This window comes from Amblyraja radiata, chromosome 21, assembly GCF_010909765.2.
Source record: "Amblyraja radiata isolate CabotCenter1 chromosome 21, sAmbRad1.1.pri, whole genome shotgun sequence".
In the NCBI taxonomy this organism is placed as follows: Eukaryota; Metazoa; Chordata; class Chondrichthyes; order Rajiformes; family Rajidae; genus Amblyraja; species Amblyraja radiata.
Genome location: NC_045976.1, coordinates 16,200,574 through 16,217,847, shown reverse-complemented (window position 1 = coordinate 16,217,847; position 17,274 = coordinate 16,200,574). Strand labels below are relative to the sequence as shown.

The 17,274-nt window shown below is 35.4% G+C and overlaps 1 protein-coding gene across 50 annotated transcripts in view; it reads right to left on the bottom strand.

Moving 5' to 3' along the window:
• The window catches only part of LOC116985141 (mucin-2-like), a 1,051,610-nt gene extending 1,036,024 nt beyond the window's left edge, over window positions 1–15,586 (bottom strand). For all 50 annotated transcript variants that reach the window (XM_033039637.1, XM_033039614.1, XM_033039620.1 and 47 more), the window contains exons 1-15: window positions 15,450–15,586; window positions 13,793–13,846; window positions 13,328–13,402; window positions 12,956–13,184; window positions 11,875–11,992; window positions 8,338–8,416; window positions 7,709–7,800; window positions 4,338–4,539; window positions 4,072–4,197; window positions 3,245–3,365; window positions 3,013–3,151; window positions 2,788–2,880; window positions 2,629–2,701; window positions 2,403–2,540; window positions 581–736 (exon numbers count right to left, since the gene is read on the bottom strand). In XM_033039637.1, coding sequence (XP_032895528.1) covers window positions 581–736; window positions 2,403–2,540; window positions 2,629–2,701; window positions 2,788–2,880; window positions 3,013–3,151; window positions 3,245–3,365; window positions 4,072–4,197; window positions 4,338–4,539; window positions 7,709–7,800; window positions 8,338–8,416; window positions 11,875–11,992; window positions 12,956–13,184; window positions 13,328–13,402; window positions 13,793–13,846; window positions 15,450–15,498 — 1,744 coding nt within the window. In that variant the 5' untranslated portion in view covers window positions 15,499–15,586. The remainder of the gene's footprint in view (window positions 1–580; window positions 737–2,402; window positions 2,541–2,628; window positions 2,702–2,787; window positions 2,881–3,012; window positions 3,152–3,244; window positions 3,366–4,071; window positions 4,198–4,337; window positions 4,540–7,708; window positions 7,801–8,337; window positions 8,417–11,874; window positions 11,993–12,955; window positions 13,185–13,327; window positions 13,403–13,792; window positions 13,847–15,449) is intronic.
• Between the last annotated feature and the right edge of the window lie 1,688 nt (window positions 15,587–17,274).

Sequence of the window (17,274 nt, the reverse complement as noted above, 5' to 3'; positions counted from 1 at the left end):
TATCTTCTATCTGTTCATTGTGGACAGTTTGATTGTAATCTTGTATCATCTTTCTGCTGACTGGACAGCACGCAACAAAAAAGCTTTTCACTGTACCTCCGTACACGTGACAATAATCTAATTTAAACTAATTTCAGATTGCTATTTAGCCTAAGACATCTACAGGACAAAGAATATCTCTGTTCCTATTACATTATTTTCTTATAAACAATATATTCTGAATAAACTACTTTTGCAGTTACTCTAGCAATGCTTAAATTCATAATCCTTTTCTCGTTTTATGGCTTTCGACTTCAGTTTTGTTGACCCAATTGAGAATTTTGATAGGAAACATTTACAGAAAAATGGCAGGTCAAATTATAAGATGTATCTAATAATGCAGAGGCTGCAGAAGGAGATGAGGGTTCATGGGATAAAGTGACAATTATGCATGAATATATTGATCTCCTGAAAATAAAGATAAAAAGCCTTAAAATAGAAAGTTATATTATTTGACTTTTGCATTTCACAATAACTTATCTTAAAAGAAATGTCATAAATATTGTAAAATATGATAAGGAAGATTCTGTGAAAGAATTACCATGTTCTGAGCTAACACAGGTTGGATTCACTATTGGCGAAGGACATTCATCATTGGTTTTCCATGATTCACTGAAAGGAACATATATGTACTCAACAATGCCCTGTGACGATAGGAAGTCATCTTCTACATTGTCGTTGTAGGTGCCGCACAAACCTAGGAAAAGTACAGTTCAGTTGATCAAAAGAGAGCAGTTCTGTTCTTATATCATCTGTTATCAACTCTTAAGAAAACTATTCCATTAATAAACCACATTTCATTCCTTTGTTACAAAACGATATATTATTTTCTTTAAACAGACAACATTAATCCAAGTTGATCATTGAGAAATTGGCAGGGTCAAAAGCAAGGCTGATTTATTTCCCCTGCTAGAATTTACTCTCCAGCAAAGTAAATGGGACATTTTACTGGGAAGCAAAGCTATTTTTGTCTATCCTGTCATGTCAGTTTTTTTTTATGTAGGATGTGTTAAAATTCTTCCAGGTAGGTTTTGGAGAGTCTTTATTTTTTACTCTTTTTCAAGTTCAAGTTCAAGTGAGTTTATCGTCATGTGTCCCTGTATAGGACAATGAAATTCTTGCTTTGTTTAAGCACACAGAAAATCGTAGGCATTTACTACAAAACAGATAAATGTGTCCATATACCATGATATAAATATATACACACATGAATAAATAAACTGGTAAAGTGCAAATAACAGAAAGTGGTTATTAATAATCAGAGTTTTGTCCGAGCCAGGTTTAATAGCCTGATGGCTGTGGGGAAGTAGCTATTCCTGAACCTGGTTGTTGCAGTCTTCAGGCTCCTGTACCTTCTACCTGAAGGTAGCAGGGAGATGAGTGTGTGGCCAGGATGGTGTGGGTCTTTGATGATACTGCCAGCCTTTTTGAGGCAGTGACTGCGATAAATCCCCTCGATGGAGGGAAGGTCAGAGCCGATGATGGACTGGGCAGTGTTTACTACTTTTTGTAGTCTTTTCCTCTCCAGGGCGCTCAAATTGCCGAACCAAGCCATGATGCAACCGGTCAGTATGCTCTCGACTGTGCACCTGTAGAAGTTAGAGAGAGTCTTCCTTGACAATCCGACTCTCCGTAATCTTCTCAGGAAGTAGAGGCGCTGATGAGCTTTTTTGATAATTGCGTTAGTGTTCTCGGACCAGGAAAGATCAAACCACCACACAAAATCTCTCACAGATATAACAAATTATTTCTCATACAGAGAATGTAAATTAACTTTTACAGGTGACTTAATGTGGTTCCACAAGTAGTTTTACAGAAGTAACTTATCCATGGACTGTGACAATGATGATGCTGTGCATGGCCTACTTGTTTCTGGTGAATCCACTTACTTGATTACATCAACAGGAAGAAAATCAACTCAATATTAAAGCAGCTTTTAATGGATCTGATGTATGGATTGTAAATTTTAAGTTTGAAATTGTTCTGGTACTTCATAATTTCAATGGGAAACCCAAAGGATGAAAAAAATCAACTCATAATTCCTTATATTTGGAAATTCATGGAGAACATATTATCACATGGATAACACAATGTTGCTTTGTATCCTACTCTTTGGTTTGTATATTTTGTTACTTCAGTCTGTGAAAGTCAGAGAAGCAAATTATATAGTAAAGAGCTAGGCGAGATGATGAAGAATGTGACTGCTACATTAATTCATGAAGCTACATAGAGCAAACTTGAAACAGATTGTGGAAAAAGTTCAACAGTCGTTTATTCAGCAAATGTCCAGCAATTCCATCTCATAACAAAATGTTCACAGTCAATGCATTATTCATTTCTAGGAAATACATAAGTAATTATACCTTTAGTGGTTCCTTTGGCAGTTTTGGGCAGTGACATGTAAAGCTGCATGATGGGAGATATTAGTACCTGTATCTTCAGACCACCTTTTGTGATCAATTGAACGTACAGTGATGACTGTTGAAATATCATTATTTCACCTGTGCAAAGAGATTAGAACAGGATAACTTCACTTTAATTATTATCTGTTTTGTTGCTTGAGAGATGAACTGATAAAAAGCTATTTACCATTTCCAAAAGGCAATCCCACTTGGTTGTCATTGTGATGAATAGTGCCTTCTTTATTGATTGAATAGGAGTTCTAAAATGGGAAGATGCATGTTATAAAATTCATGCAAAAAAAAAACTGTAACAGGAAAGGTGTAAATGAAAATCATAAAATTGTACCTGAAATTTTGTGAATGTTACTCGCTGTAGACATGTCTGTCTATATGCTGAATGGCATGGATGCATTTCAATTTTCACTGACCAGTCTGTTGTCTGTGAAAAATAATTAAAAATGCAAAACTCAGAAATATATTCCACAGATAAATGTGATAACAGATACAAAGTATTTTTAGAAAAGTAAGTAACAATAATTAAAATCAATTGATGCAGCAAGAGCTCACGTACGACAATTGCATAATACGAGCAATCTCCGATCAAATTAAAGTATTTGCCATCAAATGTTGTGATATGAGTTCCTTCTTCAATTTGGCATATTTTAGGGCAGTTAAGATCAGTACATTCCCAGATTCCACTCGTGCAGGTGCTAAAAACATAAGAACATGTATTTATATAAAGTGTTTCTGATAAAAGCATTTGAACGTTATCTTATTGATAACTACATGATTTGAAACATTACCATGAATGGCACAAGGAATTGTGTGTTTCTCCAGAATTATATATTTGTCCATTATATTCACAAGGACAATCCGAGTAGTTGATACATGTGTTATCACCTCTGACATTATCAAGGACAGTCCCTGAAAAACAATGAAATTAATGTCTAAGTATTTTTCTAACAATAAACAACAAAACCAGCAACATTCATCTGAAGATTAGGTAGAATTTGTTGAGGCAAAATGAAACGTTCCAATAAAAGTGAGTTATCTCCAGATGCCCATAGAACAGGATTATGAATTAACTGAATTCATAATAGTCTAAAACAAAAATGTAGGATTACACATTCTCCACTTTTTTTTACTAATATATTTAATGCCATTTACTTTCTCAATATATAATTTTGGCATTAACAGAAGTACACAGAATGAAGACGACTGAATAATCTTAGATAAAGAAGTGCATATTGTCTTGAAGGAGGAAATACTTAATGAAAGAAATACATTAAATAAAACTTAACTTGTTTAGAAATCGCATAATGCGAACTTTGTTCCAGTTTTTGAAGTAATTTTTTTGGTTGTACATGATACAGGTGTCTTTAACAATTAATATGTTTTGTTTCAGAAACATTAATCAGAAATAAAAATAAAAAATACAAGCAAATATATCTGGGGACAAAAAGGTTGATTCAGCCTTTTTCATCTTGTTAAGCTTTTTGTAAAAACTAACACCTTCATTCCAAAATGATTGCTATTTAAAGAAAATATATGTTGATAATTGGTGAGAAGTATTTGATAAGTTGTTGTTTAAAACAAAGTTGAAATGCCAATAAATAGTCAATATAATTACCTTGTGGACAATCACATGTATTCGCACACTGATCACACCATTGTTCAGAATTTGGGTCGGTGCAGGTTGACATACAAACAGGACCACAATCTTGGTAAACCTGATTCCCTGGACAAGTGGGCCATGCTGAAGAGGAAGAGTAATTGATTGTATAAGTTGAATTACAAATTATTGTTAAGCAGCCAAATATTACATATATATATTTACTCAGACTAGAAATTGAAAAAGTCTATTGAATTTTAAAAGGAGTAGGTTAAATAACATACTGCATTGGACAGAATCTTTCCATGTGTTCCAGTTTGATGGATCTACAAGCTCACACCCTTTTGATGCTTCATTAAAGGCAGAACAAAGGGATTTCACTGCGTCATTATTAGTGCAAACATCCTTCTGACACATTTCCACAAATTTATCGTTGATGGCAGGAGAAGAGCATGCTGCGAAAAGCTCGCGGATTGCTGAACAATTCTGAATAAGTACAGGAATAAAAGAACAATAATTTAATGAAACAGATTTCCTGAGTTGTAATATACAAAAGCAAACTAAGTGATTTTGCTAAAACTAGTTTGCTGTATATATCATAAATGGGTCACGCAAGTAAGGACGGTAATTCATCTGCAGCAAGATTGCCAGTCTATGCAATGTGAATTTTAGTGCTGTGAAATTTTGGATAGTTAGAGGGTGGGATGAGGAGGAGTGGTAGAGGTGAGAGAATAGATATGTCTATTGACTAAATGGTTAAAATTCAAATTGGTACTGGTGATTTGCAATGTACATTTATTTATGTGCCTATCGAGTCTGATGCAAGATGTGAAAGTAGTTAATTCTACATATTCAATAACATGTAATTATAGAAACATACAATGCAGAAATGAGCTCTGACTCCAAACACATCTATGATGGTGCCTATCCAGGCCAATGCTATTCTCCTACCTTGGGCACATATCCCTGAACCCCTCTCCTATCAAGCTATCTGTCCAAAGGCCTTTTAAATGAGACAATAGAAACTGCCTCTACTACCACCTCTGGCAGCTTACTCCAAATATTCATCACTCTCTGGATGAAAACTTACCCTTCGACCTCCATGTCAGTAGCAAGCAGCTGGTGGTAACCTAGTGTTTGCAACTAAGGGCTACTCTTTCGTTTGTTTCAGAGTGGTGAAATGATGCCGATTGAACTCAAGCTTCCAACATATAAAGGGCAGATCATATAAAGGGTGGAAACTTTGTGGCTACACATGTATAGAAGTTACACTGAAAACAATATGCTACTAAGTAAGAGTAGACACCAAGATTTTTTTATTCAGCACCAAAGACTGATGGAGCTTAATGGAGAATTGTAATTAACCAATATTATATAGAATACTGCCAGATTAAAATGAAATATGTTTTATAAAGGAGATATGCATATGGGGCCTTAATACGATGGAATATTGCTGGATCTGGTTCTGGAGAATGTGGAACATAAACATGGCATAGGACAGGAATAGCCCATTGCATATGCTGAACATGATGCCATGATTAACATCCATCTATCCCTGCATATTCATGTGCCTATCTAAAAACGTTTTCTTACCGAATATCTGTAACTTATCTATATCCCGCTGTATTCTTTGAGAGCCTTTCTTACTCTCCGCAATTCCAATTTTGGTGTTGTCTGGAAATTTAGTAACCAACCCATCTATATTTATATCCAAGTTGAGCGTATATGTTTATATATATATATATGTTACAAAATACAGGGTCCCATCATACATCTCTGCAAGCACATCACTTGTCATCCTGCCAGAATAACAAAACCCTCCTATGTGTAAGCCAGTTCTGTATCTAAACTACCAAGTCACCATGGATCCCATGCAACTTTATCTTCTGGATCAGCCTACCATGCAAGACTTTATCAAATGCCTTACCAAAATCCATGTGGATAACATCAACTGCTTTACCCTTATCAATCATCTTCATCACCTCCTCAATCAACTTAGTAAGATATGATTTTTCACAGCCAAACCCATGCTAACTGTACCTAATTATCCCAATCTCCGGATAAATGTGAGTAAATCATGTTCCGAGAAATCTCTCCAATAATATCCTTGCCTCTAAAATGAGGCTCACCAGCCTATAACTTCCTGGATTATCTCTACTTTCCCTCCTTAACAAAGGAACAACATTAGCTATGCCCCAGTCCTCCAAGATCTTGCCTATGACTAGAGAGGACATATATATTTATCAAGGCTCTGCACTCTCCTCTCTTGTCCTTCTCAATAACTTGGGATGGAACCCAAAAGGCCCTGGATATCTATTCACGTTGATGCTTTTCAAGAGACCAAACACCACCTTCTTCTTGATCTGAAACAATCCAAGCATACAGGTATTCCCCGCCCAGATGTTACTACCCTCCCTGTCCTTCGCTTTGGTGGCCACAGATGCAAAATACTGGTGTAGTGCCCTGTCTACATCCTCTGACTCCAAACATAACTTCACTCTCTTATCCTTGAGTGGTCGTAACTTCTCCCTCATTACCCTCTTACTTTTAATGTACATATAAATACCCTTGGAATTTTCTTTCATCCAACTTGCCAATGACATTTCATGGCCCCTTTTGAGCCTTCTAATTCTCAGTGTTCTTTCCTGCTTACTTTATATTCCTCAAAAAAAATGTAATCTTCCTAAATCTTGCACCTTTCACTTTCCTAAATCTTCCTTTTTCTTTTTGAACAAATTTACAACCTCTCTGGCCATCCACGATTCCATTACCTTGTCATTGTTATTTCTCTTTCTTACTGGAATATGACGATCCTACAATTAATCAGCCGGTCTATAAATGACTCCTACATGTTAGATGTGAATTTACCCATAACAACTGCTCCCATTTTACTCTCCATAGTTCCTGCCTAATATTGTTGTGATCTGCCTTACTCATGGAAGGAGATAGGACGAGAAACATTTGGTGTTTTCTTGAAACAGAGTAATAATCATGTTGTTAGTTTTAGATTTGTACACAAGAAGAACAAGGAGCAATTGAACTAGAATTTTTTAATATAAAAATGTAATAGGAGACCTAAGGAGGAGATGCTTCAGATACAGTGTAGGTGCTTTCCTATGTGACGGAAAAGCAGGAGAACCAAACTCATGGCTCCTTGGATGATGAGGTGGATGGAGAATGTGATGAAATAAAAAAGCTATATTAAGCATGGGAGGTAGTTTTTTTTCAGTGAGAACCATGCAAAATATATCAGACACGTGTAAAAGAAAAAAATCTGGCAAAGAATGAGTATGTCAGTAAAGTGGCAGCTAATATTAATAAGATCGGCATGTAAAAAGTAAACTGGTATAAAGAGGTCGGATAGGATCTGACAAGGATAAATAACTTAGTGTATTTTTAGAAATACAGGATAAGATCAGAATATATACCAAATGCATTATGTTATTATTAGTGCTTACTCAAGAATGGGGTGCAGTCAAAATATTGGTGGAAGTGAAGAACATGAAGATTATTATTGTGGTAGGTAAATATTTGCACAATTTACAGCATGCAATAATTTTCATGAGGTGATAGGACATTTCTTCACCAGATACATTTTTAACATTTTTGCTTTAAAGAGCTGCAATTCAAGTACTCCTGGTACAATGCAACTTACATCAGCTGATGCGCAACTATTTACTTTGGAGAATTGGACGGTGCAGTCTGCATTCCATTCATCCAATTTGTACGCATAGATGTAGTTCAAATCTAAAGTAAAGCCAAGTCAAGAGTTAAAAATGGTTCATTGTCATGTGCCCCAGAACAATGACATTTTTATTTGCAGCAGCACAACCGATATGTAAAGATAGTATTCTGTAAAAACCATAATAAACAAAAATATGTTCAGTATATATATAGTGAACATTTTTTGTTTAATATGGTTTTTACAGAGTACTATGTTTACATATCAGTTGTGCTGCTGCAAATACAAATTACATGTATATATATATATGTATATATTATACACACAAATGAACAGACAAATAAATAAACAATAATAGTGCATAGTCAAGACTAATGCCCACAAATCTGTAGCTCAGAGCCTGTGTGGAGATTGTAGCGTATAATAGGCTGATGGTTGGAGGGTGAAACTTCTCCTGAATCTGGACATTATAATTTTCAGACTCTGATACCTTCCCAAAGGCAGGAATGAAATGAGAGCGAGGCCAGCGTAATGAACAACTGTTTCCATTCGTCGAAGTATTATTTTATATTATAAAACAAAGAACATTGATTTATCATTACCGTAGGTTGTTGAGATGCTATCATCAAAGGGTCCACAGAGGCCACATAATAGTCCCTTATATTGAGAATCAACTGTTATCTGAAAAGTAAAGAGCATAACAAATTAAAGAGAATGTTAATGGAAACAGATATAGGGAATAAAACCTCTTGAGCCTGCTCAACTATTCATTAAGATGCTGACCATTTTGCTGTCAGATCCCCAAATTCTCTGATTTCTTAATGTGCGAAACTCTTTCAGCATTGTATACTGAACCACTGAGTATCTGCAGATATCTGAAGTCAAGAATGCCAAAATTCTGCATCAAGAAATTTCTACTCATAACAGTCTTAAACGACTGACCTCTTATCCTGAAATAATGCCCACAATGTTTTGGCTCTTCAGCAAGAGCAAGATTTGCCCTGAAAATCCATGTTGGGTATGTCACAGATAGAGGCCAACCTAAACCTGTTCTCACAAGCTAACCTTCTCAGCTAACGAATGAGTCTAATGAAGCAAGTGAATCCACATTGCACTGGTTCCAAGCTAGAAAGACTCAAATTCTGTACAATTTCAGCAAAACGTCCAACCTTTGCAATAAAGACCATCAGATCCTTTGCCTTCTTAATAGATGGTGTATTGCTGTTTATTTTCAGTCTGAAGATGGGTATTGACTCAAAACGTCACCCATTCCTTCTCTCCAGAGATGCTGCCTGTCCCACTGAGTTACTCCAGCTTTTTGTGTCTATCTTCGGTGCAAACCAACATCTTCAGTTCCTTCCTGCACAATTTGTTTGCTTTCTGCATCTTGTGTATTAGTATTTCAGTATAACTCAACACACACCAGCATTTTATCATTTCTCATTATTTTACAAAAATTCTGCTTTACTATTCTTTCTATCAATATGCATAATATAATATTTATATACTTTATGCTCCAATTGTTCTCCATAGCCATTGCCTATATTAGCTTTCTTTTTATTTTCTAACAACTTACCTTATCATTTAGCATTTTGTCATAATCAGTCTAATAGGTTTCACTGTATCTTTTCTTGTTTGACTTTTTATATAAATCACGTGTGGCCGAGGGCTGAGAACTAACCCCTGTGGTATGTCAGCTGTAGCAGTTTGCCAAACTGAAGATTAATACTGCTTTGTTTATATTCTTGTCTTTAACTAGTCCTCTATTTGTGTTAATTTGAATCTTCCAATCACATAATTCTGTATTTAATGTAACAATCTTTATTTGGTACATTATGAAGTGCCTTTTCCAAATCCATAAGTGCTATATCCATTGCTTCCATCGTATCCACCTATTTAATACTTGCTCAAAAATGTTACAATAGTTGTAAACCTGTGTTGGTACTGCCGTCATTCTGGCGTAGATTTTCTGATGAAACATCACTGGTTTTGCTCTGTTGATGGACTCCCAATAGACAATAGACAATAGACAATAGGTGCAGGTGTAGGCCATTCGGCCCCTCGAGCCAGCACTGGCATTCAATCTGATCATTGCTGATCATCCACAATGAGTACCCCGTTCCTGCCTTCTCCCTATATCCCTTGACTCTGCTATCTCTAAGAGCTCTGTCTAGTTCTCTCTTGAAAGCATCCAGAGAACCAGCCTCCACCGACTTCTGAGGCAGAGAATTCCACAGGCTCACAACGCGTGTCAAAATGTTTTTCCTCATCTCCTTTCTAAACGGCTTACCCCTTATTCTTAAACTGTGGCCCCTGGTTCTGGACTCCCCCAACATCAGGAATGTGTTTCCTGCCTCTAGCGTGTCCAAACACTTAACAATCTTATATGTTTCAATGAGATACCCTCTCATCCTTCTAAACTCCAGAGTGTACAAGCCCAGCTGCTCCATTCTCGCAGCATATGACAGTCCCGCCATCCCAGGAATTAACCTTGTAATCCTACGCTGCACTCCCTCAATAGCTAGAATTTTACCACTTTTACCAATATTACCACTTACTTTTACTTATTTTATTAATTCTCACCAGAATATTAATGTAATGGGAATGTTAAATATTCTTTTAAACACCTGACATTGTTCATCCATTAGCAGAACTACCTGAATGATTTAATCCACTTTACCGAATCTGTATCTCATAACTACATAAAGTCTTATGTTAAAGTCTACATAAAGTCTTACATTGTTTAAAACTCATATTTCTATATTGAGTTTCAATCTCAAATTTCTAGTGAATTGTATGAAGAATGCAATTCGATTGTATCACTTCAAGCATAACATAAACAATTGGGAAAAGCTGCTTAGTTTAACTATTTTAATTCATGTTCATGTCATTGAAGCAAAATGAGGCTATTTGGTCAATTGGGTCTACTCTGCCATTCAAACACGACTGATCTATCTATCCCTCTTGTCCCTATTGTCCTGCCAGCGAACTGTAACCTATGACATCCTTATTAATCATGAACCGATCAATCTCTGCTTTAAAAATACCCAAAGACTTAGCCTCCACACCTGTCTGTGGACATATTCTTAACAGGCAATTTCCATTGTTTTTGTTTAAGAATGCTGAGAATATCATCTCCAGTTGATGGAGTTCGGTTCACGATGAGATGGCAGTGTGCCATCAGAATTGGAAGATTAAATAAATCTTAAATGTATGAATGTAGGAATTCATTGCAGTTATAGGCTACTCATCCTCTTGAGCCTAATCTACGATCTCATAGGATCGAAGTTGATCTGATCTGAATAACAATTCCGCCTTAGATAGAGACAAAATGCTGGAGTAACTCCATTATGTTTTGTCTATCTTTGATGCAAACCAGTATCTGCAGTTCCTTTCTACACATCAATTCTGCCTTTCTGTTTACATTTAATAATGTTTACTTATTAAGAATCTATCTACTTACGCCTTAAAAATATTTAAAGGTTCTGTTTCCACCACCCTTTGGGAAAGTGAGTTCCACAGATTCATGATTCTTTAAGAGAAATAACACGATCATCTCAATCTTCAGTGGGCAACTCATTATTCTAGATGTTCCTGGGTGAGGAAACATCGTCTCCATATGCAACTTATCAAGACCCATCAGGATCTTCTATTTCAAGCATGTCCCTACTCAAACCTCTAAACTCTTGTGGATGCAAAGTCTAACTTGTCAAATCTTTCTCCATAAGATATCCTGCTCTTTCCAGTATTAGTCTAGAATACTTTTTCTGAACATCAACCAATGTACTAACATCCTTACACAAATAATTCCAATATAGTACATAATAGTTCACATATTCTCACAAAAGGTCAACAAAATTGAAGCATAACTCTCATCTTCAGTATTGAATTCCCTTCTCAATAAATCATAACAGCGAATGGCTCCCTGGCTCGCTTTGAAATTCGAAGTAGGAGTTTTTTTTCCAACTTTTCTATGAGAAAGTTCTTTCAAAATTTTAATTAAAACTTAACAGTAGGTTTACTCTGTTGACGACAAGTTATGACAAAAAACACACACAATTTTAAATTCAACTGAAATATTATCAATACCTATTGATTCTTCATTCTGAATAAATTACACATTCTTGAAATTTTCTTACCGACAATGCATCTTCTTGATTCCAGATCACAGATATAGTGTGCTGCCTGTTTTTAATGCGTACATTGACTCCATAATGCTGAATTGTAATCACTTTGTTCTCATAAGGCAATAAAACTCTGTTAAGAAGGAAAAGCAGTAATGGATAAAAAAGTATTGACTCGAAATATTTGGACTGATCAAAACGTTAGAGTTATTTTGAGCAGAGCTAATATTTATTTAGTTTAGTTCAGAGATACAGCAAGGAAACAGGATCCTCGGGCCTCCGAATCTGCACGGGCCAGTGATCTCCGTACACTAGCGAAATCGTACACAATAGGGACAATTTACAATCTTCAAAGCCAATTAACCTACAAACCGGTACATCTTTGGAGTGTGGGAGGAAACAAGAGCATGGTGAGAACGTCATGCGGAAAAGGTACAATCTTCGGACAGACAGCACCCATGATCAGGATCAAACCTGGGTCTCTGACACTGTAACTCTACCAATGTAATTATGCTCTATTTACTGTATTTATGCTGAAATATTTGGTACAAGGGAATGAATGCAACTAATTTAAAATCATTCTCATTTAAAATTAATAATTTTGATTACATTCTCATAAAATAAGTTACATCTTGGACTGCTCTATGAAAAAGTGGACATGTGGATGATTATGTGTATGCATAACAATGAAAGTAACAGACACTCTTAAATTCCTGAGCCCTGGAGGCAAAAAGCAAGAGCACTGTGGTGTTGAAGACGGGTGAGAGACTGGTATATTGGGCAGTATCAGGTTCTAACACGTTTCCACTCAATGAGGTGCTTAGCAAGTTACTCATTTCTATAAAGACACAGCTCATAATTAACAGCATAATTGGTCTGCTGGATTTTCTGGAACTCAGTGAGTCAGACAACAGCCGTGGAAGAAAATGGACAGTTGATGTTTTAGGTGGAGACCCTTCCTATAGATTCCAGAGAAAGGATCTTGACTGTTCATTTCCCCCCACAGATGGTTTGTGATCTGCACCAGTTTGCATTTTGCTCCAGGTTCCAGCATCTTCACTCTTTTGTATTAGTAAAATTGATCTATTTGACTTACTTAATGTCGTTCACCTTGTATGTATCATTCGTCACAACTATCATAACACCGTCAGTTTTTATGAAAATGTGCTCCAATTTGCCATTTGAATCACTACGAATTTCCACATTAAAATCTTCAGTACCACCTTGGCATTGGCGACTCAGAATATGGTTGCATGTTGATTGAAAATGATAAAATTCGTTGGTATATGTCTTGACTGCCTTGTTACCCCATATACTGCAGGTATCTGAAGAAATGTGAAGAAAAAGTCCCCTTTGTTATGGTAGCTCTGAACATAATCTCTCGATTATCTCGGTATTATTTGCGAAATAATTAGAACAAGTAATTTAATACTCATACATCTTGTAATCTATTGATGAGTATACTTACGAGTTCCTTCATCTGATGCGCTTGAAAGATCTCTTGTAAACCTAAAGTTTTGTGTGATTGCAGATCCACTCAGATCTAACAAAAAATATGTTCAAGTTACATTTAATTCACACTGAACATGGAACATTTTACTTTTATTTTTAATCAATTATTACTCCTTTCCATTCAGCACTTATTTTGCTTTGTCAGATTAACTGTGGCTATAAAATTCAGGAACTAATATTTTAATTATATGCCAGATATACCATCAGATCACACAATGGCTTCCTATGGAGAGTTTAACATGTCAATATAATTGTTAGTAACATTACAATATATTCGTTATGTTAAAGCTTTAACTTTACCAGGCATTCATTAATTACAATGTATAAGGAAGGAGACATGGTTTCTAATCTCTCAAAGAGATTCTCATTGGCCATCAGCTCTATTATAATAGCAATTTAAGCATTCAAAATGCTAACTTACCATATGTGGTTTGTGAATATTCCCGTTTGGCTCGATTGTGGGCAAAAGCATCCTCTGCATTAAACAATGATCAGTTTTAGTCAAATGTTATAAGATATTTAAAGTTTGTATTTTTGCATTGATTCAAGGTTTGTTTTTAAAATCCTGTATCAAGAGTTATAAATGATTATGAAGAATTAAAGCGAAATAGTGTCTGCCATGAAATATCAACTAAATTGCTCTCCACAATTACTTTTTAAGACATCAATCTGTTAAATTAATTGGAAAATTATGCCCTCTTTCTGTATCATACAACATGAATTTGGGACTTTCAAATTTAGGTTTTGATCACCATAAATGTTTATTTATGGTGATCAAATTTGTGACGCATTGGGGTAATAATAAAAGTTTTAAAGAACTCCCAGAAAATGATGGAATAAATCATTTCACGTAAATAAACTTCTGTACTATCATTATGATCTAAGCCATTGATGCACCTCTACATTGGCATAAAATTTCTCCTCCAATAAGTGACGGAAGAAAATGTTGATAAAGTCAGAATAAATGTGTCCCAGTTACACACTAATAATTTTCACTAACTAATCTTTTACTGGATATGGAAAATATATTAAAATATTGTCATGGAGCTCTCTTGATGGGAAGGGGGAAGCTTTCTTACCTCCTGTCAAATAGAACGGCAAAAGTTAAAATGGGATTATGGTATATATGGTATTTGCTCTGTTGAGGGAAATCAGGAAAATATTTTGCAAATTCTATCCAAAATTATTTAACCAAAGATTATTTAACCAAATTTAACCTAATTCAAAGGAAATACCGTTGTGGCCTTGAAAATGTGAGAAAGTAAAATATGATATTCTTGGCTCAAATATTGTCTCTCTGTAGATTGATGTGCTTGTTACTGTTTGTATAACAATGACAATGGCATCCTGACAATTTAAATAAAATATGAACAGAAATTGATGGAAATACTCAGGAGTAAGACAAAAAAATGGTTAATGTTTTAGGTCAACAATCTTTGTCAGAATGACGAAAGAGAGAAAATGTAACTTAGTTTTAAGTTGCAGTGAAGATGTGAGAGGGATAGATGGGACAAGGGGAACATCTCATGGACTGGAGGGGGTCCAGGCTGTGGACACCCTCCAGTCAATGGGGCAATGTGGATAGTTAGTAAGTGTTCAAACCAACATAGAATCATAAAATGCTGCAAAATACAGAGTGATGAGGCATGCCCTGCATGCTAGACTCTGCTAATGGAGAGCAAGAGAAAAACAATGATAATATCATGAACTTGTAAAATTTAAAATGTTTCCTAATTGCATTAGGCAGAATATAGTTGTGTTCTAACTTGATGAATATCATCAATACATTGTCACACTTCTTTATTGGCAGCAGTACTGTGATCTTAGTTAAAATCTTGATAAATTAGATGCAATAACTTCCCATAGAATAAATGAAAAACCAGTTGAAACCTCATGTATTTATTTGCTTAAATTGAGTTAGGTTAACTTCTTGGAAACTGATTAGAAATTATTTTCTATTCAAAAGTAGGTTACAGTGTTTGTTATATGCACACATCATATCTCAACAAAATATATAAATATGCCAACCTGCTACTTTTCTTCAATGACTTCAAAATAATGTAAATGAGAAAGCTTACCTTTGAAGAGGAACAAAGCAAAGACAATGACAAGCATGTTACACTTCATTATTTTGAGCTAAACGTAGATCATATTACGATCTGGTTCTGGTAAGTTCAGCTGACTACTGAGTGTGCAGGCACTCATGCATTTTATACCTTGCCGTCAAATGTGCACATTAGAATAAAATGAGGAAATTACTGTATGTTGATGATTTTTTTTAAATCATCAGACATTGTAACCATTTCAGGACTGAAACAGGTAGATTATGACCTGGCCCCTCCTTTAGGCCAATAACAATAATTCTCCCAATGAGAATTCACATATTGTGATTTCATCAGAGCAATACAACAATGCCATTAGCATAAGAATACAGTAACAGCAATTTTCCTTTATAAAAAATTGTCAAATGAAAATATCCATAGGTTTGGTAAATGAGTAAAGGAAAGGTAGTAGATATTAATCTATAAAAACTTTTGGAATTCTAAAACTCGAGTTGAGATTTGTGAGAAGAAGGGAAAGGTTTGTCACTGGTGTAGGTGGTGAAGAGGGGCTGCAAATGAAGTGTTTGAGGTCTGGACAGCCAAATGATGCCAACGCTTGGCAGGCTGAAACAGAAGGTAGTGGATAGGACAAGTCCATTGAGGGATATTAAAAGGAGAATGAGGAATTTAAAAAAGTATATTGAGTGACCTGACGACCTTCGTCACAGTGAGCATTGAATGAGAGACAAATGCATCTTATTTTGGAGCATGGCACTGTTCTAGAATTTAGCATGGTGAGTTGTTAGCGAAGAGTCGAAGCTAAAATGGAGGGCCGTGGAGTAATTGAGACAGGGGTGAAGAAAACTAAATATGACTAAATGGCAGCCACTGATTTAACCAGTGTTTTCCTTAGTGCTGAGACAGACTTACAAAGATAGTCCTGAGAGGGCCAGAAAGGAAACTTGAATGCTGCAACACATGTTGAGGCACCGTGAAGGAAAAAATGCGAGGTAGAGTTTAAAGCATATTTGAAGCAGGGTATTCATGAAGCGGGTTCGATAGCAGGAAAGAATGCTCTCAAGGAAAGATAAAAATTAATAGTATCAATGTAGCAATGTTACAAAATTTTGAGATTTAAAAAATCAAGTCTGTAATTTATCCCATCAGATAAAGCATAAAAAGAAGTTTAATTTGACACCTAATTCACTTTCATATCTCAAGTATTTAAAAAGTTATGGCCATTTTCATACTCGGAAATTAGCATCTTGTTCCCTATTGATTTTCTATGGACATAACAAAAAAGCTGTGATCGTGTGCAGTCAAAAGCCCATAACCTTCTTAAAAATTAAGAGAGCTGAATGAAATTTTCAGTTATCGTAGATTGAACCATTCTGAAACAAATATAAAATAATCTTACTTGGATGACCTGAAATTAAAGCATATAATTAGTTAGTTACCCAAGTGTAGCTAATTTCAAACTTAAATTACTAGATCTAAACATCTATCCATTTCTTAATAAATGATTAACATTTTTAAATAGCCTAAGTGTCCAAATAATATTCATAAATAATTCACAATAAAACATGATTTTTAAATCTCATTTACATTAATTTATAGGCCAAATGGAAGGAATTTAGTGTTCAATTGCTGTAAATTAAAGTCCATTTTAAATCAGCTTTCTAGTGGGTCCCTGTGGAACGCGCTGGTTTAGAACGTTCACATTGCGCTAGATTTGTGCCTCAAATGCCCAGAAAAATACTGCGGGATTTAATGGGCCCAAAATGAGCTACTCGCAACATTAAACTTTGTATAAAGGGATCTTAAGAAGCCCTTTTTAATGTAAAAATAAGCAGCATACCTT